At 45.7% G+C, this 26535-nt stretch overlaps 1 protein-coding gene across 4 annotated transcripts in view; it reads right to left on the reverse strand.

Annotated features, from left to right (window-relative positions):
* Positions 1–616: 616 nt before the first annotated feature.
* Positions 617–26535, reverse strand: part of AARS2 (alanyl-tRNA synthetase 2, mitochondrial) — an 89164-nt gene continuing 63245 nt past the window's right edge. For 2 of the 4 annotated variants that reach the window (XM_056818325.1, XM_056818326.1), the window contains 21 exons: positions 15617–15808; positions 14885–15030; positions 14150–14317; positions 11985–12129; positions 10975–11120; positions 10734–10842; positions 9769–9807; positions 9509–9620; positions 8984–9111; positions 8347–8497; positions 7497–7669; positions 6910–7023; positions 6575–6715; positions 4971–5108; positions 4775–4884; positions 4518–4626; positions 4197–4319; positions 3873–3983; positions 3226–3309; positions 2843–2953; positions 617–2081 (listed from right to left, as the gene is read on the reverse strand). In XM_056818325.1, coding sequence (XP_056674303.1) covers positions 1917–2081; positions 2843–2953; positions 3226–3309; positions 3873–3983; positions 4197–4319; positions 4518–4626; positions 4775–4884; positions 4971–5108; positions 6575–6715; positions 6910–7023; positions 7497–7669; positions 8347–8497; positions 8984–9111; positions 9509–9620; positions 9769–9807; positions 10734–10842; positions 10975–11120; positions 11985–12129; positions 14150–14317; positions 14885–15030; positions 15617–15808 — 2715 coding nt within the window. In that variant the 3' untranslated portion in view covers positions 617–1916. Of the gene's footprint in view, positions 2082–2842; positions 2954–3225; positions 3310–3872; positions 3984–4196; positions 4320–4517; positions 4627–4774; positions 4885–4970; positions 5109–6574; positions 6716–6909; positions 7024–7496; positions 7670–8346; positions 8498–8983; positions 9112–9508; positions 9621–9768; positions 9808–10733; positions 10843–10974; positions 11121–11984; positions 12130–14149; positions 14318–14884; positions 15031–15616; positions 15809–18231; positions 18374–18465; positions 19533–26535 lie in introns of those variants that run through there. The other 2 variants (XM_016431091.2, XM_016431092.2) reach the window with 2 other exon arrangements.

The raw sequence follows: 26535 nt of genomic DNA on the forward strand, positions 1-26535 counted from the left end.
AGGAAAAAAAATCCTGTTGACCCCAATTTAACTTAAGGGGTAAAGGGAAAAGAGAAAAGGTGTTTTATACTCACCTGTTCTGGCAGCTGTGTCTTTAAGCCAAGGTATTTGGTAACAGGGCTGACGGAGTGAGCAATAAGTGGGTTGAAAAGGCAAGAAAATTCAGGAAATTTATTGAGGTTCTAGAAACCTTCCAAGCACTAAGGCAGGGCCAAGAGCCAGAGGGGGTAGCCGGGGTGGGATTTCTCCCAGGTGATAGTAAGGAGATCAGAAGACTGATAAGGTTCAGGAGCTGGAGCGGCTGCGGGGGTGGGCAAGGCCGGGACCAGGTACCAGGTGAGGATGATCAGGGCTGCAGGCTGCAGGCAGGAAGCGGCGGGGCCGCTTTCTAGGTACTAGCTATTAAAACTGAATTTAAGATCAGAAAAGAAATCAGAAGACTGAAAGTTCTTTGTCCCTTCGTGGTCGCCAAACTGTAATGGGGAAATTTAGGTCTCTGGGAGAGAGTTATAATATTGTAATGGCTAAAATGTGGCTACAGGATTTATGTAATATTGAACAATGGCCGCCAAGGAATTTACTTATGAAATTCCTAAAATGAACACTCAAGTCAGAATGGAGTTTATGGAGGTTTAATCACAACGGGAGTAGGGAAAAGGAGAGGGAGAGAAGGAGAGAAGAGAAAAGGGAAAAGGGGCTACTCAACCTCTGACCAAGGCAGAGGGAGTTTAGGCCTAAAGGCCCAGGTGGAAAGAACCAGTCCTTAACTCACGTGACCGATCTGAAGGAAAGCTGTCTGCGGGCGTCCTCTCTCTCCAAGCTCCTAACACCAACTCCCTCTAGCTCTCTCCACAGGAAGTTCCGCGAATTCCAGAGGCTGTTCCCTACCTCACTTCCTGTGTCTCACAAATCCAATGGTTGGCTCTAGCTTGGCTTAGGACAGCCCAGGTGGGCAGTTAATTATTTCTGATTAGTCATTGACTAGCGCATGCCCGTGTAGGTGGGTGTGCACAATTTTTGGGTGCTAGACCAAGATGGAGACTTTTAAAATTCACAAATGACACCACTGGATGCTGGTAAACTGGAGGCCTTTTACAATTTTGATGCTCGGCCAGAAATCCAAATCCAGCTGCAGAGACCTGAAGGGAAAGCTGTCCTAGGTCATCTCTCCTCACCCTTATTGAGGCTCATTCCTAGCTTCCCCAGCATTTGATGGCAGAGTCTAGGAAAAAACTGCCAGGAGACAGAAGTGTGAGATGCCTAGACTGAGGGAAGTAGGCTGGCATTTCAGCAGGTGTCCTGTTGGGCCCTCCAATGTCCTCCTGAGGACCAGTCCAGGAGGGAGGAGGTAGTCAGAGTTGCTTGCTCTGGGCACAAGTGTTGTTTAATCTTCCATCTGGTCTGAGGGCTCTTAGAGTGCCAGGCCAGGGCCTCTATGCCCTTTAGCTCTGGGGACAAAGAAGGCTAAGCTCATCCCTGTCACTTGTTCAGGTTTGATGTCATCTGTGGAGATGCTGAATCAGTGGTGACAGGTTTCGGACCCTAGGCTCAGGCCCGAGGGAACAAGACATGGACAGAAGTGCTGCTGAGCACTCTGTTCAGAGATGGGAAGGGAAAGGAAAGACCTCTCTCCTTCCTAGGAACGTGTGAGAGCCGCCGGTCCTTTTCCATAGGCAGCCACAGCTTCGGCACAGTGTTCATAGCTAAGAAACACACTGGATACACATCCTCACTTTGTGGGAAGGTCCCCTGGGCTCCCCACTGAGGGAGACCGGCACAGATGAAGGACCCACAGTTAAGCTGAGGCTCTCCTGAGCTCTTGACTGATATCCTTAGTTTCCTAGTCATTGGTCACCAAGGCCTCTGGTTCCCACCCCACTGGGCCTCCCTGCTCCTCTTCACCCAACAGTCCTGGGTTACTGCTGGTTGAGGGCAAAGGCCCGAGCCATGTTCAGCACAGCCTCCAGGTCACTGGTGTTCCCTGATCCCTGAGCCACAGCTCGGGAGCCCCAGGCCTTGCCTCCCATGTGGCTACACACGGCTGATGCCCAGGTTTCAGCGGTGAGGGTGGATACTGCGTCCTGGGGAAGGAACAAGACATTGCCCCTCACCACCAGCACACAGCACCTGGGAATCTCCAGCTGCCCAACCCCACCTGTGACCAGGTGAGCCCTGGGTTGTCGTTGGCCATGTACATGTGCGTGCGTGCGTGTGCACACAGACACACACACCTCAGAATACTCCTGGGGATGTCTGGGGCTGACACAGGGAGGGGGTGTGGAGGAGGGAAGCCTGCTGGGTGGGCGATGTATATAGCTCAGAGCTACAGGGAACAGGGACTCTGTCCTTGCTAACTGAAGGGACCACAGAAGCTCACATGATAAAGAGGAGGAAGGCTGACATGGAAGAGAACATACAGGTACCAGCTCCCCACTGGGGCAGGGAATTGAAGAATAAACTCTTTCCCTTGCGCAGGCACTGTTTTGTTTTGTTGAAAACTGTACCTTCCACCTTAGACTCAATACTGTGTATTGGTCCCACGGCAGAAGAGTGGTAAGGGCCAGGCAATTGGGGGAGGGGGTAAGTGACTTGCCCAAGATCACACAGCTAGAAGTGTCTGAGGCCAGGTCCTACCTGTCCCTGCAGGCACTGTTTTTAATACATGGGGAATTCCCCATCCTGGGCTATCTTTTAATCTCTTTCTTAGAGCTCTAGCCCTTCCAAATGATGACTTAAAGCAGAGATGTCATCATGGACCAGTGAGCAGGTAGTCTCTCGTTACCTCTTTAACTAAGGATGTAGGATGGGGTAAACATGGGGCCTCTTTCCTCTCTGTACTCACCTGGGCCACCTGGCAGGCACAGAGCACCTTCCCTGGGGCTTGGGGGCTGAGGAGTAACACGGAGGCACCAGGGACTTGCTCACACAGCTGTTTCACCACCTTCACTAGCAGCTGGGGAGGGAGAGTTACACTGAGATTCAGTGGCCCCATGGCTCACTAATTACAGGCCTTTTCCCATCAGGGTCCTCTTGACCACTGGTCTGTTTCCCTCTAAAGCACAAAGAAGTGGTCCAGCAAGAAGATCCTCACTGTAGCTCCCCTTGTCTCCCTGACACTTGTTATGAACCGCCCCATCCAGGCTGCTTCTCTCCCTTCTCCTGAAGCCAGCCTCTTCCTGTTTCCCTCCCTTCTTAGATGTCCTCTGGTTCTTCCCTATGACATACCGAGAGGGACTCAGTTGGGACTGTGTCCACAATGAAGGGGCCCACAGGGTGTTTCTCCAGTATCTCCCGGGATTTTGCTGTGGCCTAAAGAACAGAAATGGGAGTGGGAGAAAAGAAGAAAGCCTGTCTCTGAATATGGTGGTATGGAGGGGACAGAGGTCTAGATCCTCTTCTTTCTACATATATTCCTCTTTTCTCCCCCTCCCTGAGTTGTGAGGGAACAGCTCCCACCCCTAGTGCCCTGGCCTAGTCTTAGCATTTGTACTTCCATGTATCAACTCCTTGTACTTCTTACAGGTTCTGAGAAGTGTGGCAGGAGCTCTGAGAAGGCTGGCCTTGGCCATTCTGCAGAAGCTGAAAGTTTCAATGACATCTTCCTCAATCCTAGCCAAGCTGCCTTTAGGTAATTCTAAGCCCTAGTCTCTTTCTTCCTTCTACTCCAACTCCACATCCTTCCAGACCTTTTTTTCCAGGAAGTCTTCCCTGATGACTTATTCTCCCTTACGACCCAAGTTCTGATTTTCCCATCCCCTTGCCTTATATGATTGGCCCCTTCTGTGGAGTGTGCCATCTAGGTGATGGGGAAGACTGTTTTCTAGACTGTCACCCCACACATTCCCAGGCCCCAGCAAGACCAGCTCCCTTACCAGCCCTATCTCCAGTTTTCGGATGGCAGTGTTGGCACGACGCTGCAGTCTCTTCAGGATGGCCTGCAGCTCCCGACGCTGCCACTGGGGCATCACAGCTGTGTCCACTGTCTGGTCAGATAAGACAACAACATAGCTACATTTTCTCACAGAGTTCTAGGGCAGAGGCAGGGCCTGGGCCCAAAGCACCACACTATCACCTTCTCACCCAAAAGTTCCCAACAGAGAATGCCCCCTGGTAACCATCTTGGTATGAGACAGGGAGACTGGAGGAGGGCTTCGGCCAGACAATGGGAAGAGAAGAGAGAAAGATGTGGTCCTCACATCACTGAGCCGCCCCACAGCCTTGGAGAGATGCTGAGCCTCCACAACATTCTGGCTTCCCTGGTGTAGTCGAGCTGAAGCCGCTTCAACCTCTTGAGCCAGATTCTGGCCAACATCTCGGGCCTGGTGAGTGGGGAAAATGGACAGTCTGCTAGCCAGGCCCCCCTTTGCTAGCATCCTCCCCCCCCAGACCAAAGCTCAAGGGTTGTCTGTGCTTTCTCCAGCCTGCCTCCCCCAGCTCAGGATCCCCCCCCCTCCAATTTCCCCTCAGCTAGACTTGCCCTTTCCCTTTCCCTGCTTTCTTCCCATATGATCTCTGACCTGCTGGGCCTGCTCCCCCGTGACAGCCACCAGGCGGACGATGCCCTTGGACAGTGGCTTTTCTCCAACTATAGTCAGGTCTCCAATGGCCCCTGTACGTAGCAGGTGCCTAGGGGCAAAATGAAGGGGGAGACTAGGAGGATAGGCATTCTAGAATCCTAAGCCCATGACCCCCAGAGGAATGTGAGGAAACAGAGGTTGAGGGGTTGACAAGCACATGGGCACCTGGCCTGGGGCAGTGAGAATGGGTGACTTACGTGCCACAGCACAGTTCTACAGATGTCTGCAGTGCGGCCTGGGAGGTGGGGGCCAGGGCAATGGCTACAGGTACCCCGACGGACACCACCCGCACAGGGTCAGGGTAGACCTGTGGCAGGGGAAGGAGACACATTAAAGACCCTCACCTTGAGGGAGTTCTTGAGCCAAAGCCTTGCTGTTCTTCCTCTCCCTTACCTCATCAAGTGAGCGCAAGCCTGGAATTTGGGTGGTTAGCTCCAGAGCCACCTCAGCCATGTACACAGGCTTGTCCTGCCCTACAGCCACTCGGATGGTCTCCTCCACTGCCTGAAGCTGCTCAGATGTCAATGGAGCCTACAGAAATACAGGGAGGAATGACTCCCTGGGACTTATTTCTTCAGAAATGAACATTTATGGTGGGTGGCTCTAAGACTGGTGGATCTGGTGGTTCTCAAAACCAGTGAATCACGGAAGAGATCTGTTTAGAAAAAGCTGAACCCCTTTATTATGAGAGGATCTAAAGAGATAAAGGACCAGATTTCTGCCCTTAGAAAGCTTATAATCTACAAAGTAGGGGGCAGCTAGGTGGCTCAGTGGATTGAGAGCCAGGCCTAGAGACGGGAGGTCCTAGGTTCAAATCTGGCCTCAGATACTTCCCAGCTGTGTGACCCTGGGCAAGTCACTTGACCCCCTTTGCCTAGCCCTTACCACTCTTCTGCCTTGGAGCCAATACACAGTGTTGACTCTAAGATGGAAGGTGAGGGTTTAAAAAAAAAATCTATAAAGTGAGGGAATTTACCTAGACAGCATCTATAACACTACGTGACAACACATGCAGGGATAAACCAAACATAAATGCTAAGGTATACTAAGTTTAGGGGAAGTCTGAGATATCTGAGGGTTCCCCAGAGAAGTACTCCTGAAGGAGTGGGTTTTGAGCCAGACACAGAAAGAAGGAAGGGACATATGTGGGCAGAGAGAAGTGCATTCTAGTTTAAAGGGCAGCAATCTCTGAGATGGCAGAAATGGGCATATTATATAGATGGAAAGGACAGATGCTCTTTCACCCTCACCCAATTAGGCCTAATACCTCCTCCATGTAGAACTCATGGGATATGAGCCTGTCAGACCTAGACGGGATCTTAGAAACCATTTAGTCTATCAGGCTCATTTTAGAGATGGGACTGTCCCATCATTTGTCATATTCATAGTCATGTCATAGTCATACAACTAACTAACCAGGAGCTGAGAGTGGGGATGGAACTCGGGTTTTTCTGAGTACCAGATCTGGGTCACACACCACACACATCCAGGCACACAATGTCACCAATCTTCCCAACTCTTCCCGTGTCACATAATTAAAGTAGGAAGAGGCCCTGATGAGGAACACCCTCTAGGAATATCCCCAAAGGCAACTTTCCAGCCTTTGCTTGGAGATCTCCAAACCCAAAGAGCCCATGACCTCTGGTGGCATGGAGTTTTCCCTTTGAATAGCTTTCAATGTCAGGCAGTTTGCTCTTGATTCAAGTTCAAGTCAGCTTCTCTGAAACTGCCACCAACTACATCTATCTCCCTGTCCTCTGAGACCCAGGAGAGTAAGTTTACCCAGGATTCCCTTAATGGCCCTTTGGAAGATGGCTGCTGTGTTCCTCCCTGAGTCTTTTCTCCTCCCAGCCAAACATCTCCAATTCTTTTAAGTGATCCTTGTGTGACATTGTTCTCCCAGCTTGAGGTTGTACTCATATGGGTGTGTTCCCATTCGCTCCTGCCCTTCTTCACTTGTGTCCTTTATTAGCCCTCCCTCCATTTTTCCTGCCTACCAGGGTGGCCACATCAAAGCGAAGTCTCTCGGGGCTCAGGTGGGAACCACACTGCTGTGTGTTTGGGCCCAGCTCCTGCCGCAGTGCCCAGCTCAGCAAATGGGTGGCCGTGTGTTTCTTCATGCAGCCCAGACGCCATTCCTACAACACAAGAATCCTCATGCTTTCCTGGGACGCAGGGTTATCTAGGGTCCTGTGGAAAGGGTGAGCGGGGAGGCAGGTGTGGCGTGGTTCACATCAGGGAAGCCCCAGGCCTCTTCCCTCCCTTCTTTTCCTAGTCTATTCCAGAAGGCCCAGAGAAGTGCAGTGATGCTCTGGGGGCAGGAGAGCCTTACCTCATCCACATGCAGTTGGACCTGGTCTCCCACCTTCAAGGTCTCCAGGGCTATCACCTCATGAAGAATGAAACCCCCATAAATCTGAGCCCCAATGACTGGGAATAGCACATCCTGGAGGAAAGGCAGAGAGACAAAAGTATTGATCTTTGCTTTAGTGTTCTCCACACCCCCTCTCCTCCCCTCACAGGCCTAGGACTCGAATAGTAGCTCCCACTGAATTACCCGGCTGATCCCCTCTGGGATTCTGGGGGGATGAAAGAGACAGTTGTACGCAGAGGGACAACTGGCTGGTGCTGGGAGATCACCCACCAGCTAGTCAATAAATAGTCAGTGAGGTCAAGGCACTGTAGGGGGCCACAAAGATGAATAAGCTTGTTTCTGCTCTCACAGAGCCTACAGTTGGTAGGAAGGAGAAGATGGATATAAGTCATCACCGAGCCAAGCAAGTATGCTAAGTATCTTAAGAAAAGTGGAAGCTCAAGCTATAGGAGCTCTGAGGAGAGAGAAGAGTGTGATAAAGCACGGCTGTCATGTGCTGAAGGAGAGTAAAGGGGCTAAGCTGGTGGGGGAATAGTCTGACTCACTTGTTGCCCCTTGCATATCAGATAGCCCCGGTCACAAGCTTGGCCTCCTTGCTCAGCATAGAAGTTGGTCTTGTCCAGAAGAAGGCCACAACGTTGACCTTCCCCCACTGAGTCCGTGGCCGCCCCATCCAGCGTATACAACTGTATTATCTCAGCTTCACAGGCTCCAAATTCTGCAGGAGGGTAAGAGGAGTATAGGGTCAGTGCTGGGAGAAGGGAGGTCAGTCAGGCTGGACGTTGGGCATGTGGAAAGCTGCTGATTCATGTGGGAATTGGACTAGATCAGGGTTTGTGAACTTTTTTTTCCCTAAACCCTTACCTTCCATCTTAGAATCAATACCGTGTATGAGTTCCAAGGGAGAAGAGTGGTAAGGGCTAGGCAATGGGGGTCAAGTGACTTGCCCAGGGTCACACCGCTGGGAAATATCTGAGAATAGAAATAGGACTTTTCATCTCTAGGCCTGGCTCTCAATCCACTAAGCTACCCAGCTGCCCCCTTGCCTGTGAACTTTAAAACAATTTTTTTGATCACTGTACTCTACTATAATTGGTTTCTTTTTTAATCCTATGTTTTACTTTATGCTTTTAAAACAATTATTCTGAGAAGGGGGCCATGGGTTACACCAGAGTGCATGACTGGAAGGTGTCTAAGGTATTTCTCTGTTTTAGGTCCTAAGAGATCAGCAGCCCTTCTATTCTGCTGCTGGGCCAAATGGTTAGAGAGGGGCGCCGAGGCCACAGCGACACCTGGCGGCCTGCTCTGGGCACCATTCATCAGGCCGGCTCCCACCCTAGTGGCTTGTGAGGCAGACACTGTGCCAGAGCTCCAGCTCCCTCAGCCTTCTCTTACCATAAGAGCCGTTAGGCAGCAATGAGTAGTTATACTTGGAGGAGTCATCGGTCGGGGGGACCCCCTGCCTCTGCAACTGGCTCAGAGCATGGATGTCCAGGCGCAGCTCCGCTTTCTTTGCTGGCTTGGCCTGCTGGGCTTGGCTCCGTCGCTGGCAGGGGAGGTAGAGGAGGCAGAGGGGACAATAAGGCATGCAGGGAGCTCCTCCACGGATGGGGTGGTTTAAGTGACTGCTGGAGGTTTGGAAGGACTCCTTGATTCAGTCCCAACGATGAAGCGAGCTCAGCGAGCTCAGGTGTGTAAGCATCAACCTCCCCCGCCCCCTCCACCTCCAGAAGGGAGAGCATCAGTGAGAAATGATCCTGCTGCTCACCCCCCTGCTCAAGCACACTGGGCACCACGCATCCTTTCTTAGTTCCCTCTGGCCAGCGCTTGCACATAGATAAGGTCTGTCTGCCCCCAGGGGGGCAGGAGCTCCTGGAGGGTGGGGGCCAGGTCTCCTCTGATCCTCCCAATGGCCACAGCCCTGATGGGTGGAAGCCCCCTGCCATAGTGAACTAAGAGAGCCTCTGAAGAGGTGATCCAGACACGTCGGCACTCAACGATTGCTCTGGCCTTTCCTGACTTGTCCCGTTACCTGGGCCTCCTCCTGGGCCAGTTGCTCCAGACCAGCTGAGTCCAGCTGCACACCCTTCTCCTCCAGCATCAGCCCCACCAGATCCAGAGGCAGCCCCAGGTTCCCAGACAAGGACCAGGCTACTTCAGCTTAAAGGAAAAAGGGGCAGAGAACGCTGAAGGTGGGAGAGGAGAAAGGGAAGGAAAAGAAGGGGCTGGGTAAAAACAGTGAAGAAAGGCTTCTTTTCTAATTCCACAGACTGACTTCTAGGCCTTGGCATGGTGCTGCCTCAGACCAAATACTAGGCTCTGAGGCTTGCTCCAGAGAAGCCCTACTCTGGCTCTTCAAAAAGTGGGGGGCCCATGAGGCAGAAAGAACAGCAATGACTGGTGGAGGGAGGGCAGAGGGCTTCCTTCCTGCAGAAGGGGTTGGAGTGCACGGGGAGAGAAAACAAGGCAGAGGGGAGGGAGGGCGGGCAATGGGATGAGGCTTCTGAGACCACTCTCTACCCCTCACCTGGCACTATTCCTCAAGAAGCCCATTTACCTGGGAACAGGTGAGAGGGGCCCAGCTGCTGCAGGGTCCGATCGATGACACGGCGGCCTCGCTCTAGGGAAGAGAGGAAGGCAGTCTCTTCCTCTGCCACCAGGCTGGTAATCTTGGAGAGGTGAGGAGAAGAATGAGAGCAAAGGGGTGAGACAGGCCAGGTTAGGCAAGGACAGAGGGCCCTCCTGCCCTGCTGTGCTTCAGGCCAAGCTCCTCCTTCCTCACAGCCTATGCTGTTCCATGCCACCAGAATCCCGTACCTGGGTGGTGTTCTTCTGCAGCTCTGGGTAGGCATCTCCCTGGAGAGGGGATGAAGAAAGGCTAAGACAGGAAAGTGGGGCATACTTAGCCCTTCCTGGGTTCAGGGACACTTTATGCCACCTCCTTTTGTAAATGGATTCTTATTGCCCATGTGAAAGACAGTGCTTGCCTTCCAAGAGCTTACAATTTAGAAGGGGGCCATAAAAAAACAGGATCAGGGTGCCCACTCAGTCACCACCCCTCTCCCACACACTTTTCCACTCCTTTCTTCGTCTTGAGATTGGCTTGAGGGAAGGGAGACAGGATAGGGCCCAAGTGGGGACAGAGTGGGGAAAGAGAGAGCAAGGACACTTGGATGCTTTGGGGCCAAGAGACAATATCAGTATATAATGATCATGGGCCAAGACAAAATATGGGTTCTACTCCCAAAGTGGATTGTGATGATCAAACAAGAAGCCCCTTTACAACATCCTCAAAGAGTAGTCACCCACTATTCCCCAAGGACCTAGGTGGTGGAGTAGCTGGAGCACTGGGCCTGGGGGCAAGAAGACCCAAGTTCAGACCCTGACACTTACCAACTATAGGACTCTGGGCAAGTCATTTAACCTTAGCCTGCCTCAGTTTTCTCACCTGTAAAATGGGATGATAGCTTCTACCTCTTAAAGTGGTTGTGAGAATGAGATAAGATTTGCACAGTGCTCTGTAAACTCTAAAATGCTTTGTAACTGCTAGCTTTCTCTATTGTTATTGTTACTATTACCATGAAGTTATTAGGTGAGGGCTTTCCTAACAAGGCTAAGAATTTCCCCTAAGTTATCCTTGGGTTCCAGCATAAGCAGTTCACATCATTCTCAGACCTAATGACAAGGAGAATGAGGAGTGAAGAGTCCCAAACACCCCAAATTCAGGTATCGTCCAGATCTTCTCAGGGCTGAGGTGGGCTGGGGAGAATCTCTGTTCTTACCAGTGTCTCCACAACGATGGGCACCAGGCTGCTTAGAAAGCCCGGAGGTGCCTGGAGCACCTCTGAGGAGAAACGAATGGCTCGACGAAGGATCTGTCGGAGAACTAGTCTGGGAGTGGAGGACACAGATCCAGAAATGAAAACATCTCTTCTCTGCATTCTGCACTGAGACAATTCTCAGTGCAGTGTCTCCCCCTTCCCCACCCTGTAGCCAGTCCCCTGGGGGCCCTCCCAGACTCACGAGGCTCCAGACATGCCGGGATAAACCCCATCAGCCATGCAGATACTCAGGGTGCGGATGTGGTCGGCCACCACTCGGTACGCCATGTCTGTGTGTCCCCCATCTGCCTTACCCACCTGGCCCTGGTATGGGGGTGCCCTGCAGCCCTGAGGGAGTGAGAAGAGATGAACTGCAGCAACCTCTCAGAGACTTGCCCTTGCCTCCCCTCAGGCCCCTTTAAAATCTCACCCTGTGAATGTGTGAGTGTTGAAGGGTGGGAGGGATGGGGAGGTGAAAGGGAAAGCTGGAGAGAGGGATGGGCTGACATGAGCTCTCCCCAGGTAGTCATAGCAGCAGATGACCACATCCAGCCTGGTCAGGCTAGGAAGCAGGAAATCGGGGTCTCAGATAATAGACAAATATTCACCAAAGTGCCTGCTGCACTACAAAGAAGTCCCAGGTCTTGGGTTCATATTATCCTCCCTCTGATTTTTATTAGCTGTGTGATCTTGGACAAGTCACTTAATTTCTCTGGGTTTGGGCTTCTTCATCTGTAAAGTGGGAGGGGATGTGCCTTGATGGCCTCTGAGGTCCTTCTAGCTCTCACTAGACACATTTCTTGTCTTCAAGAGTTTACAGGGTGGACACTGGCCACAGAATCTCAGGGTTTTGAATGGCAAAGCACTTGAGAGATCAACTAGCTCAACCTGCTCATTTAATAGAAATAGAAACTGAGGCCTGGAAAAGGGAAATGACTTGCTCTAGTAGTAAGTGGCCCAGCTGCAATTCAAACCCAGGTCATTTGACTCTCGATCTAGTGTTCTTCCCTCTACAACATGCATAAGATGGAGAGGTGGAACAGGTCTTTCTTAGGAGATCACCTACTCCAAATACTTCATTTCACAGGTGAGGAAACTGAGACCCAGGGAGGAAAAAGGACTGGCCTGAGTCACAGCAGGTAAGCAGCAGAATGGTTTTTGCCTTGGGTCCAAGGGGGCCAGCTTAGAGAGAGATATGCGTGTGTGTGTTACCTGCTGGATAGCTGTAAGCAGCGGGGAGAAGAGGTCTGTGTCATAGGTAGAACGTTTGTTCTGCAACACAGCCACCAGCCTTTCCAGGCCCATGCCAGTGTCCACATGCCGATGGGGCAGGAGCTGCAAGCTTCCATCTGCCTCCCTGATGACAGTAGGTTAGTTACAAAGAGTTTCTGAGCACCACGATTCCCTCAGTGATGACTCTGCTTTAGGATTCTAAGTATGAGGTAGAATTACTAGGGAAAGGAGGAAGAGTGGTGGCAACAGGGTTAGGGACCTGAACAACCTGCCCCCAGGCCACTGCCCAGTAGTCATGGCCATCAACCATGACCAACCACCAGTGGAGGTATTATTAGCCTTTTTGTTCGGGTTTTGCTCCTCCCCTTAGAATGCAGAATTCCTTTCCCAGGCAGGTGCTCAGGGTTGACCTCTGCTTCTGTATACCCTTCACTCATGTAGCTGCACAGCTAGCCAGGATCTTAGAAATCAGCTAATGTAATAATTTTAAAACTGCTTACCTTTGAGTAAAGGTAAAAGGTAAGCCTAAAAAGGCTCAATGAGAAAATGTCAATACTGACAGTAGTCTTTTCTTATTAATATTAAGTAACATTATTGAAAATACTTGAAAGGTAGACTTCCAAGTATTTTATATACTTTGAAGAAATTTTAAATGGAATTTCTACTGGATTCTATTGGTATTTTATAGACATACTGCTGATTTTTATGGATTTATTTTATATTCTTCAATTATGATGAAGTTATTGTTTCAGTTAATCTTTTAGATGACCATTCTGAGTTCTTTAAGTACATTATCATATTATCTGTGAACAGGGATAATTTTATTTCTTCTTTTCTTATGGTTATTTCTCCAATTTTTTTCTTGTCATATTGCTATAGTCAGTATTTCTAATATGTCAAATATAAGTGGTGACTTCTTTGTTTCACCCCTGTATTTATTGGAAAGGATTCAGTTTATGTGATAAAAAATGGTAGCTCTTGGTTTTAGATATATATTATATATCATTTTAAGGAAAGGTCCATTTATTTCTATACTTGCTAGTGCTTTAAAAGAAATGGCATATATCTTATAAAAAACTGTTTCTGCATCTAATGATATAATAATATAATTTGTGTGGATTGTATTGCTAATATGTTAATTATTTTATGGTTTCCTAGTATTAAACCAGACCCAGAAGAACAATTTGTATTATAATATCAATGTTATAAAAATTAACACTTTCAAGGACTTTTATAAACTGATGAAGAATGAAATAAGCAGAAGCAGGAGAACAATTTATACACTGACAACAACACTGTAAAAACAACTTTGAAAGTCACTAGAACAATGAGCAATATAGTGACTGTTGGGAACTCCAGAGGACCTCTCTACATGATTTAGGATTTAGGGTGTGGAATGAGATATGTATATTTTGGTATACAGCCATTGTGGGTATTCGTTTTGTTTATTTTATATATTTGTTACAAGCAATTTGTTTTTCTTTCCCCCCCAATAAGGTAGGGGTGGAAGGCATAAACAATAGATTTTATTTTTTATTTTTATATTTTTATTTTTTAGTTGTTTTTTTAGTTTTATTTTTTAGTTAGAAAGAAATGGGGGAGTAGAATTGTGCATCGGATATGGGAGGGGTTTGGGGGAGAGGAGGAAAAGAACACGATTTTTGTTATCCTGGAAAAATGCTCTAAATTAATCAATTAAATAAAATAAACTTAAAAAAAGAAAGAAATGGGGAAGACTTCTACAGATGTAAACTGCTACATGTACTTTCAGGTGAGGTCACTGTTATTGTTACTTCTATTTAATTGGAAGTGGGAATGATGTGTAAATATCTGTAATGAATTATACATCAAACCAAAAAAAATACTTATTCCACATGGCAAAATTTTGGCATGGAATTAGGATTAATTTCCACTAAAATTTATCTTAACTCTCTCCTTTATCCTGTTGTTAATGGGACCATTTAGATTCTTGGACTCCCAGAATAACAATTGTAGCATCCATCAATCTATTTCAAGCCCAAAGCTTGAGAAACCTTGATCTAGTCTGTCTTGTCCATATTCACAGAACTAATCAATGGGACCAGAATCCAGGTTACTTAATGCCAAGTCAGCACAATTTCCATGATACTATGTTACCCTGTTACCTGTTATACTGCATGAAGACCAGATTCCAGAGCTCTACCAGTTGGGGAGGACCCACTCCTCCTGATAGGTCATAGTGGATTTCAGTACAGGGTCCACAAGGTCCTATCTCTCCCATCTCCCAGAAATTTTCTGATGGTCCAAAGGAAAGCACCCGGGAAGAAGGTACCCTAGTTAAGTGTGGGGAAAAAAAACTGGCTGAGTGTTGATAGGATTAGGCAATCTACAGGAAAATCTGGAGGAATCCTCTCCATTCTGTAAATAGCATGAATCTGTAAACTTGACAACTATGGCCTTTTAGCTTCAGCCTTAGAGTCCTCTGTGATGGTCTAAGACAACATCTGGGCAAGGCATCTGTGGACCTGAGGTCAAGTTTGAAAATGTTTCCTCTAGAATTATTCTTTGGAGGCTTCACAGTAACACATGCAACTTGACTCACCACAATATAAATATCTGGGTGCACAAAGAACAAAATTTTCTGATGTTATAAATGTGGCTGTTTACACAATGGAATATTTTAAAATGTCCTTCACTCCTACCTTCCCAAATGTGTATTGTGCCCTAGGTAAAATGCCTACCTTGCTTATTCTTAATTTTGGCTGTAGTTAAGTGCTGGAGATCTGTACTCCTCCTCTTTTCTTTTTCCCCCAAAGAACCAAAAATACAGGATGCAAATTGGCAGCTTTCCCAAAGGCTTAGCTTCATATTTTTTAATAACCCTTCAAAACCATGCTTACCCCAAGCTGAGCCAGATATCCCTGCTCTCGTAGTCTGGGGCCAGCCCCTCAGGAGGATTACCACCAAAATAAGTTACCCATAGTCTGTCCTGAGGAATTTCATAGATGTGGGTCAGCAGCTCCCAGGCCATGCTGCAGGCCTCTTCCTGAGTAAGGAATGATGAGTATTATGGAAAGATGTCATTGTCCTTCTGTAATCCTATATAACCTAACTCTTCAGAATTTATATGAATAAATCTCCTTGAACTCACCATATGTGTTCTTATTTCTAAACTTTGCCTTAAGGCAGCCTGTCTTCTTGAGATGTCCTCCCTCCTGCTTTTGGCTTCCATAAGTTTAAGCCTTCCTTCAGAGTCCAGCTGAAGTCATACTTTCCCTAGGAGGTTCTTCTGAGACATTCAAGCTCTCAGAGATCACCTTACTTTTCTGGACTCATATAATGCTTTGAGTTTGTACCCTTTGTTCAGTAGGTATTTGTCAAACATCTCTCATGTGCAAAGCACTGCACCAATGTTCATAAACTCACAATCCAATAAGAGATATTTATATAAGTATGTAGAACACTAGCACATCTTCTCTTTCTGCCTGGTGTCTGGTTCAGGAGTCTATACAAGGGTGAATGGATACATGAAGGATGGAAGAAAGAAAGATCCATCCACTGACTAATAACACCTTTCTTTGCTAAGTCTTACCTCTTCTCTTTCCTGATTAAAGGGTCCTTGGTTAACTCACCTTAAAGTATTCACCTCCAAATGCCCAGTTGCCAAGCATCTCAAAGAAGGTATGGTGGGAAAGGTCTCGGCCTACATCCTCCAGGTCATTATGTCGCCCTCCTGTCCGAACACACTTCTGGCTGTTGGCTACTCGTCGGAACCGGGCCATCTCACTTCGAGGGTCCACTGTGCCCAAGAAGATTGGTTTGAACTGGGATGAGAGTACATGGAAATGGATCCCACAATTAATAACTCACACTTTATGGTTATGCACATAATCTTTTCTAGTCTTCACAACCTGGGGAGGTAGACAGTGCAAGCATTCCATGTTACCACTCAAGCCACTAAGGCCTGAACAGCTTTAATGACTTGTCTAAAGATATACATGTATCAGCTAAGAGGTCAAGTCAGGACTTTAAGTTAGACTTTGATCCTAGCTTAGCACATGTTCTATTATGTCATGTTTCCATGTTACTGGCCAAGTATAGGAAAGGTGGAAGGTGAGCTCAGAATGACTAGGACACAGATTTTTACTGAGTAGGGAAAAAATAGTGGGCAATCTGAGAGCTAGGTGTGATCTCTAAAATGAGGACAATTAACTATCTGATCTTTAAGGTTCTTTCCAGTTCTAACATTCTACTAACCTAGAGAATCAATTAATCAATCAGCATGCATTTATTAAGCACCTACTGTCTGCCAAGTACTGGGGATGCAAATATAAAAGAATCTTTTTTTTTAACCATTGTTGTCCATTTAGTTTGCATACAGTTTTTTTGACAATTACAAATAATCTTTATGTGAGTAGCTTTGAAGGAATAGTGCGCTCTCTCTCTTTCTCTCTCTCTCTCATTTGGGACTGTTAAACTTCTTGATTTTCGTCAATCAATAAGCACATTTCCCTCTCCTCATATCCCTTGAATTGGGGGGAAAAAAAGAAAAAGAAAAGCCTAAAAGAATCCTTTTGAAGAATGAAATAATCTTTACTCGCAAGTAACTTATATATACATCCTACATAATGTAGAAGGTGTTACTTAAGCTGTGTCTCAAAGGAAGAAAGGACTTCTTTGAGGTAAAGGTGAAGGAGGAGTGCATTGGAGGTCCCAGGGGGATCACCAGGGCAAAGATGGCATACCATGGGGGAGGAATAGAGAGGCCAATATGGCTCAAAGAGTGTGAGAAGGGGGAAAGATAAGGGTTACAAAAGGCTTTAAAAGCTAAAGAGTTTATCTCAAAGAGGAAAGAACTTACTATTTAGGGTAGTGACATGGTCAGACCTGTGCATAAAGAAAATCACTTTACAGTTAATTCTAGTGGTTCCCTCTGTGTGTGTGTGTGTGTGTGTGTGTGTGTGTGTGTGTGTGTGTGTAGGACTGCAGTTGTTTCAGTAATCTAGGTGAGAGGTGATAGAAGATCTATAAGTAGAGAGAAGTGGTCGGAAGAGATGTGGAGATTTGGCCACTGACTGGATGTAAAGGATAAGGAAGTGAGGAATCAAGAATAACAGTAAGGGGCGGGTAGGTGGCTCAATTATGAATAGAAAGCCAAACCTGGAGATGGGAGGTTCTAGGTTCAACTCTAATCCCAGATACTTCCTGGATGTGTAACCCTGAGCAAATCATATAATCCCAACTGCCTTACCCTTACCACTCTTATGCCTTAGAACTAATACATACAATTCTAAGGCAGAAGGAAAGGATTAAAAAAAAAAGAATGGCAAGATTACAAACCCTGGAAACTGGGATAGTGATATGTTTGGAAAAAAGGGAGAGCTTATGGATGGAAGAAAATGAGTTGTTTTAGACATATTGAGTTTGAAATGTTTCTGTGATGTCCAGTTTGAAATATTCTATAGGTAATTGGTGACACAGTACTGAAGCTCAGAAAAGACTGGAAATATACATCTGTACAGAATATAAACTGCTTGAAGGAAGTCTTTTGTATTTGTATCCCCAGGGTCTAGTACAATGCCTAGCATATAGTAGGTGCTTAATAAATACTGGATAACTGATTCTGTGACTAGAAAATACAGGTATAGTACCAAAGAGACGAGAGTAAAGACAGTGTAGATTTGGTCCTAAGACAGGCCCTTTGGCGAGGTTTAAAAAAAAAAAAGCTTTTAAAAAGATAATAAATATGGGGCAGCTGGGTGGCTCAGTGGATTGAGAGCCAGGCCTAGAGACAGAAGGTCCTAGGTTCAATGGGTCCTCAGACACTTCCTAGCTGTGTGACCCTGGGCAAGTCACTTAACCCCCATTGCCTAGCCCTTACCACTCTTCTGCTTTGGAATCAATACACAGTATTGACTGTAAGACAGAAGGTAAGGGTTTAAAAAATAAAAAAAAGGTAATTAATCCACTGAGCCACCAACTGCTTCCTATATACTACTACTACCACTACTACTTGAAAAAAGCTAACTCATTGGAAATTCACAATAATTCTGAGTAGGTGCTAGTGTTATCCCCACTTTACAGATAAGGGAACGGAGATTGAGAGAGGCTAAGTGATTTGCTTTCTGGATCTGAACACCTGTTTCCCCGACCAATATTCCATTCACAACACCATTTCATCCTTACTAGAAGAAACTAGGGACTTGGATTTCCCCAAATGTCTCCCCATTTCCGCGTCCCTACTCACGTGAGTCATTTCAACTCCAGGAAACGGTACACAAATTTCCTTAAGGCAAAATTCCCGGAGCAGGGACCACAAACCCCTTTATAAAAACCCCGACCGAGCTCGGATATGCCCCACCCCCAAACTCTTTAGGTCCCGCCGCCAATTCCCTTTGGGTCTACAATTTCTCGTTCCCCGCCAAAGGGAGGCCACACCCCCTCAGCTTCCTCCAGCTTTTCGCTCAAGCCCCGCCCCCACCTGGTTCATTCCCGCATTGACGAAGAGCAGGCCAGGATCGCTGCGAGGCATTACGGAGGCAGAGGGCACTAGCTGATGGCCATGACGATCCCGGAAGAAGTGAAGGAAGGCAGTTCGGATGACCGAGGCCGAAGGCTGGGGAGGGCGTGAGGAGAGCTGACGGCGGTGGGCCCAGGTCTTAGGACAGGGACTTTTCCATCCTGGAACCCTGCGGAAGGCCTGCCACAGATACCCGTTTTCCAACCACGCCGCCGCCGCCATCTTTCCTTCTGGCGGTGGCTTCTCGGGGTCAGGGGTCAGGGGTGTAGTGAAAAGAGGATTATGGCAAGTGAGAAGGGACATTTTTGTGCAGCGGCTCCTACTGGAGTGGTTTTCTAGCGTCTTAACGTTTGGAACTTTAGAAAAAACTAGGAGAGGAGAAACACCTTCTTTTCCTCTCTGAGATTAGTCTTTTATTCAATATGAGATCCATGTAGAGCTGGAAAGGACTTTAGAGTTCATCTGGTCCAAATCCTTCATTTTACACAAGAGGAAAGACTCCGAGAGTAATTGTCCGAGGTCATACCGGACAAAGCCAAAATTTTGATCAATAGCTATAACGAAAGCCATTCAATAATTGTAAAGTTTTATTTTATTTGGTGGGTCAGAGAACTGAGCCTGGAGTCAGGAACACCTGAGTTCAAATCAAAGGTAAGACTTGAATTCAGGACTCCCTAACACCAAGTCCAGTTATTCCTTTGTTACAAACTGGACTGCAGGAGAAACAGCCCTGTTGAACGATGGTTGCAGGCATATTCCTTCATATCACTGAGCTTCAGTTTCCCTGCTCTGTAAAATGGCCTTAATAATATTTGCTTGTCAGTATTTTTTTTGGCAAGCACTTTGTAATCATAAAGCACCATGAAAATATGAATATAGTTGTCATTAGGAGATTTAGAGGCAGAAGGAATCTTTTGAGATATTTATTTCAACTTATTTCTACAGAGGAGTAAACTGAGGTGAAAGGAGAGGAAATGATGTGCTTATCTTCCCATTAGTAATTCGCAAAATCAGATCCTTTGAGTGCAAATCTTCTCAAGACATTCATTCAAAAACCATTTAAGTGTCTAGTATCTTGCAAACCCTTGCTAAGCTCTGGGAGATGTGGGACCATGAGCAACAGAAATAAAACATATCTACTCATCCCAGAGAAAAATGCTCTGTAAATTGTGAGGAGTCATATCGTTCAGGAGTTGGCTGATTATAGCCTTTGAGCCAGGTCTGGCCCACTGCCTGTTTTGTACAGTCTATGAGCTAAAAATGGTTTTTACATTTTTAAGTAAGGTTTGTATTAAAAATGTAAACATTGTTCTTAGCTTGAGGGCTGTTCAAAAATGGGTGGCAGGTGGATTTGGTCAGAGACCACAATTTGCCCATCTCTGAAATAGTGGTGTTATTTAATGATAACTTTTAATGTTGGGGCTTGAGGAGACAAGGGATGGGGTAAGGGAAGGGAGAGAAGGGGCTCTAGCATAATACCTTCATTCCCTTCCCGGTACCTCCCTACTTTGTGGAGAAAATCCCCATCCTTGAGTCTATTTTTGGCCCCTCTAAGTGGCAACTGGGCTGGCAGGAGGAACAGAGGCAGTCCAGACTTTTTTTTTGCTTAGCATCATTTCCTGCCTTTATTAATTGCCTAATCACATTTGGCCTCTATCCTCTCAGGGCTTTTAATTTACCCAGCAATTAGAGAGGATCCAGGTCAGCATAACCCAGCGGTCCACTAATAGGTAGAGAGATGTCTTTCTCCACAGGCCTCCCATTAATCTGGTAGATTTTTTTTTTTAATTTGAACTGAGAAAGCAGTGGAAGTTTATGATATTAGCTGTTCTCCTCTCCTTTACTTCCTAGATGGACAGGTTGTTGAACCTCATTGATTCCCAAGTTTCCTCATCTGAAAACTGGGGGCAATAATAGCATTGATTTAATAGGATTTTGATCTGGAAGGAACCTCAGAGATTGCTTAATCCAACTCTCCTTATGTTACAGCTGAAGAAACCAAGTTTCCTCAAGGTTTGTTCAAAGTCACAAAGGTAGTAGGTAGCTAAACCCAGAATATTTCTCTCTCTCTCTTTTTTTTTTTCTTTTTAAGCCTTTACCTTCTGTCTTGGGTTCAAAACCAGAAGAATGGTAAGGGCTAGACAAATGAGGTTAAGTGACTTGCCTGGGGTCACCTAGTTGGGAAGTGTCCTGAATTTAGAGGACCTTCCATTTCTAGCCTGGCTCTCTAAGACTTAGCTGTTCCTCCTCTGACCATTTTCAAATTGTTGCCCCCATAATCCTTGGCTGTTCACTTTTTCTGAAATGGATGAAAATCTTTGAAATTGGGATTTATCTTTTGATTTTCTTGTGCTAGAACTACAGTAGGTTAGGATTTAATTCAATGTGAGGCAGATAGAGAATATGCTGTGTGACCCCAGTGTGACCTGTTGTCTCTGTGGACCTAGGGCAGTGATAGGGAACCTTTTAGAGACTGAGTGTCCCAACTGCACCCTCACCCCAAATGTGGGCCCCCCCCCACAAGTTACTCCAGACAGGGGAGGGAAGAAGGGCTCCCATTGGACTGCTGGGCAGAGAGGTCCAGCATGTGAGAAATGTCCTCAGGCTTGTATGGAAAGGGGATGGGGAGCAGCCCCCTCTAGCACACATATCCATTGGTTTGACAACAGAGACCTAAGGGAACTTACATGAGATTTTTGCTCAAGCTTTTTTGATTCAAGCTTCTGTGATTTTTCTGGAAAGTTTATCTGACTTTCTTCCACAAATGAAGTGGAACCTTGTTAGCAATTCTAATCTTTATTAAATTACACACTTGGTAATACCAAGACCTTTACCTGAATTCCCCCCAAAATGTGATTTTGCTTGTTCAGGCATTTCAGTTGTGTCCAACTCTTTGTGACTCAATTTGGGGTTTTCTTAGCAAAGATGTGGAAGTGGTTTGTCATTGTCTCCTCCAGCTCATTTTACAGATGAAGAAACTGAGGCAAATAGGGTAAAATGACTTGCCCGTGGTTGTGAAACTAATAAGTATCTGAGGCTGGATTTGAACTCAGATCCTCCTGACTCCAGGCATCCACTGTACTATATATAATGCCTTCTGTGTGTCAGAATATGCTAAATGCTGGGAGATACAAATAAAAGGCAATAGTTCCTGTCCTCAGGGAGATTACAATCTAACTGGGGAAGATGGTACACAAAAGAAAGCTGAAGAGGAAATGAGGGCACTAGAAGGTACCCAGCATAGGAGTATGGGGGTAACCAAACAGGATTATGAGTTGAAACCAGAGTGGTTGGTGGCCAATGAAGAGATGATTGGAATTTTGAGCCCTCTATAAAAGAAAAGGTTTTTTTGCTCTGTCCTCCAGAGGTGTAAAAAAGAAGAGAAGCTGTTTTATTAGAAATAATTCCCTGTTAAATGAATGGAATATGGTGCAGAAGAAAGTCCTACAATTCAAATCTTAGCTCTACTACTTCCTAACGGTGTGACCTTAAGCAAATTACTTCATCTCTCTCATTTTTTCCTTCTTTGTAAAATGATGGATTTGGACCAGATGACCTTTGAGGTCTTTTCCTGTTCTAAATCTATGACCCTGTTTCCTTTTCCAATCTCTCACAAGATAGATTTGAAGATCAGCAGGGAAGCAGTTGTTGCTGTTGTCACTTATAAAAATTCACATTTATACAGTACCAAAGTAGGTAGCATAATGGGCATGAGGCCTAGGTCTGGAGTCAGGTAGACTTCAGATCCTGCCTCAGATACTTAACTAGCTGTGTGACCCTAGGCAAGTCACTTAACTGCTGTCTGCCTCAGTTTCCTCCTCTGTAAGGTGGGGATAATAATAGCACCTACTTGTCAGGATTGTTGAGGATTAAATGAGATAATTTATATGCTGTTTTGAACATTTTTTTAAATCTCTTAACAGAGATTAAATCTTGTAGAGATACCTTCAGAGAATCACAGACTTTTAAGTTGGACTTAAACCTTGGAACAGGGCATGGTTAGACCTAGAATTTAACTTGTAATATAGAATAATAAAGAATATAGTGTTGCAGCTTGAAGGGGAAATTTATAAATCAAATGGGTGAAGTTAGGAGAGATTATAAAACATGGGAAAGTCAGAGCTGATAGGGGCTTTAGTGACTTGCAAATCTTAAAGGACTATATAAATACTATTAGACTGTGATCCTTACATTATAGAAGAGGAAATGGGGTTAGAGAGCCATATTTCGCCCATGATCCAATATCTAATGAGTGTCCTCACTCCAATTCAAATATGGATCTGATCCCAAGATTAGCACTGAAACACCTGAAACTAAGGCCTTAAGGCCTCAATAATAATCATAAGATAACATTTATAGAGCACATGCTATGTACCAGACACTGTGCTAACAATCCTCACAACCACCCTGGGAGATTGGTGTTATTATCCCCATTTTATAGATTAGGAAACTGAGGCAAACTGGTTAAATGACCTGCCCAGGGTTGAATAGCTAAGTGTCTGAGGCTGGATTTGAATTTGGGTCTTCCTGATCTCAGGCCCAACAGTCTATTCACCATGCCTCCTAGCCACCCTTCTGAGGATTATCTGTATGGCTCCTGCTTTTTTTCACTTGGACCATGAGGTCCCTTTGCTCCATCTCAGCCAATGAGACTGAATCTCTGCCTGGTTGTCTGCTATACAAGGATACTGCTGTTGCTGCTGCTGCTGCTACCACCCCTTACCTCAGCTCACTTGTACGACATGTCCTCTGTACAGCCTCCCCTTAAACCCTATTCCTTTGCCCAATGCTCCATCTGGGGAAGGGCGGCAACAAGAGATTTAGCCACTGATCCCAGCAGCATTGTTGCTCCATGCTTGGCCAGGTTTCCCCTTTCACCAAAGCTTCCTAACAGGCCCAGTGATCATCAAGGTGCCACCACCTCAGGCCTCCATCTCCTCCATCCTCCTGCTTGTTGCTGCTCTCTCCCTCCTCAAATTACCACGTATTTACTTACTGTGTGCATGGTGGATCGACTCCCTATTTCTACCAAATTTCCCAGAGGCAGGCTCATTTTGGTTTTTATTTTCCCAATTCCAGTGCCAGGGCTTAATAAATGTTTGTCATTATTGATCTGAGGTTTTTCCAGAGCAGAGGGTCTGGCCATTATTGTCTGGAGCAGTCCTCTCATTTTCTCAGGGCTGGAAACTCTCCTCACCCTATCATAGCTACCAAGAAGCCTATAACAGAAATTCCTTCTGAGGGGAGAATTATATCTCAATGGAAGCCCCTTCTTTCATTTGGGTTTTCCTGCTAAGCATTCTTTCATTGTGGGACCACTACTCACTGGTTCAGGGTTTCCACAGTTACTTTCTCCTTTCCCTTACCCCACAACTTGTTAGCCCTACTTCCAGTAGAAAGAGCATTAGCCCTGGCTCAAATCCCATCAGTATGATCTTGGGCAAATCACTTAACTTCAAGCCTCAATTTTCTTCCTTCTAAAATGAGGGGTTAGGGGGCAGCTGGGTGGCTCAGGGGATTGAGAGCCAGACCCAGAGATGGGAGGTCCTGGATTCAAATCTGACCTCAGACACTTCTTAGCTGTGTGACCCTGTGCAAGTCACTTGACCTCCATTGCTTAGCCCTTACCATTCTTCTGCCTTGGAACAAATGCACAGTATTGATCCTAAGATGGAAGGTAAGGGCTTAAAAAAATAAAATGAGGGGTCGGAGGGCAGCTAAGTGGTTCAGTAGAAAGAGACCCAGGCCTGGAGATGGCAGGTTCTGGGTTCAAATGTACCTTCAGACACTTTCTAGCTGTGTGACCCTGGGCAAGTCACTTAACCACCATTGCCTAGCCCTTACTATTTTTCTGTCCTCGAACCCATATTTAATATGAATTCTAAGACAAAAGGTAAAGGTTTAAAAAAAAAAAGTTATTGAGCAACTAGGTGGTTCAGTGGATAGAGAGCCAGGCTTGGAAATAGGAGGGTCCTGGGTTCAAATCTGACCTCAAACACTTAGCTGTTTGATCCTGGGCAAGTCACTTAATTTCAGTTGCCTAGCCCTTACTGCTCTTCTGCCTTGGAACTAAAATAGTACCAATTTTAAGACAGAAGGTAAAGGCTTAAAATGAGAGTTTGGACTAAATGACCTCTGCAGTCCCTTCTAGATCTATGAGCCTATACTGTGTGAGATTATAAAGGTCACCCTGGATTTGAAGCATCATATTCCTTATCTTTTCCCTCCTTCCTCACCCCAGCCTCTTTTCCACATTTGGTGGCAGCCTGTGGGCCTTGTTTTCTAGGTCATAACTCAAGGTTCATGTGCTCAGCCTAGCAGGGAAGCTGTACTGAACTGGCTACACTGGAGTCCTCTTTTTCTCTAAGAGAGAAGTAGACAGCAGGGGGAACTCATCTCTGCTGGCTGATCAGTTGTTTAATTTTCTCTTTCAGAGAGTCCCACTCCATGGTAGGTTAACTGTGTTTTTGTTTGAAGGATGGAGCAATAGGAACTTTCATGCGAGTCTTCCCGAGGTACTTTATTTTGTCTCTTTGATGGAGAGAGATTCTAGACACATTTGTCTTCTTGGGACATAGTTTCTAAAGCGAGGGGATTAGATCATTTGTATTATAGTACTGCCCCATAATCCTCTGCTTCTCTTCCTTTCCAAGAGAGGCAGAATGAAGAAAATATAAACTATTCTTTTGCCGATTCTCAATTTAACCTTTGGTGTTAGCGCTTCTAAGCCAAGACTCTGGGTTTGTGCTAACCCAGGTCCATTCTTGGACCCAGGAGAGTTATTTTTTCCTCCTTGGCTCATTGCTTTCACCTGACATTATTCCAGAAAAATCTTCCGGTATACTCATAATTCATATCTAGGTTTCCCTGAATGTGGGTGATGGAATCCTCAGATATTGTACTGGCATTTAATTTACTGAAATGCACATAGGGAAAGAAAGCATATATTTCACCCTTTAGAAAAATGCAGATGATCTATTTCCCAAGGAGATCAGGGGAAAAGGAAAAGAACCTATATCCAAGATATTTATAGCAGCTCTCTTTATTGTGGCAAAGAACTGGAAATGGGGAATGACTAAATAAATTGTGATGTGTGATTGTGATGGAATACTACTCTCCCGAAAGAAACAATGAACAGATTAATTTTTTTAAAAACTTGGAAAGAACTACATGAGATAATGTAGGGAAACAAGTAGAATCAATAGAACATTATGTACAACTACAGATTTAATACTTGAAGAATAACTTGTTATTGTTTACCTCCAGAGAATGAATTGAAATATGGAAACTCAAAAGGCATAATCTATTATGTTTGTCGAGTGATACTTCTTGGGGAGGGAAAGAAGGGGCTAAGATACCTGGAAATAAATTCTATTAGGTAAAATTATTAAGAAAAAAAAGAAAATGCACAATGAAGGAGACTCACTTCATCCCATAAATGGATACAGAAAACACAAAGCACTTAGCTCCTTAACTCTGAATTGAACATTAAAGTGACAATCTGTTTGATCCCTCTTTCTCACAGGTCTCCCTAAGATAATTAGTACTAAACTGGATAGAGCTCTGGGCCTGGAGTTAGGAAGACCTGAGTTCAAATCCAACTTCAGACAGTTCCTTCCTATGTGACCCTGGGCAAGTCACTTAATTCTTACCTGCTTTGAATTCCTCTTCTGTAAAATGAGTATGTTAATAGCACCTTTCTCTAAGGGTAGATGAAGAGTCTGGGAATTATCACAAGCCTGGTAGTGTGATATGGTAGTAAAGGACTTACATTATTTAGATTTCTGCTAGAGCACTCATTCTCAGCTGAAAGCAGAGTGAATGATAATTTCTTGACTTGCCTAAATGATAATTTTATCCTTCAAGATCATCTGTGATTCTTTCCTCTTGGACAAAACAGAAAAATCTACCTTCTCTTCCATATAACAACCATTAAGGTACTTGCAGACAGCTATCATGTTCCCATCAGGTTCTTTTTCTTCGAGGCTTACTATCCCCAGTACCTTCAACCAGTCTTTCTATGGCATGAAC

Source organism: Monodelphis domestica, chromosome 2, assembly GCF_027887165.1.
Source record: "Monodelphis domestica isolate mMonDom1 chromosome 2, mMonDom1.pri, whole genome shotgun sequence".
NCBI classification, from domain to species: domain Eukaryota; kingdom Metazoa; phylum Chordata; class Mammalia; order Didelphimorphia; family Didelphidae; genus Monodelphis; species Monodelphis domestica.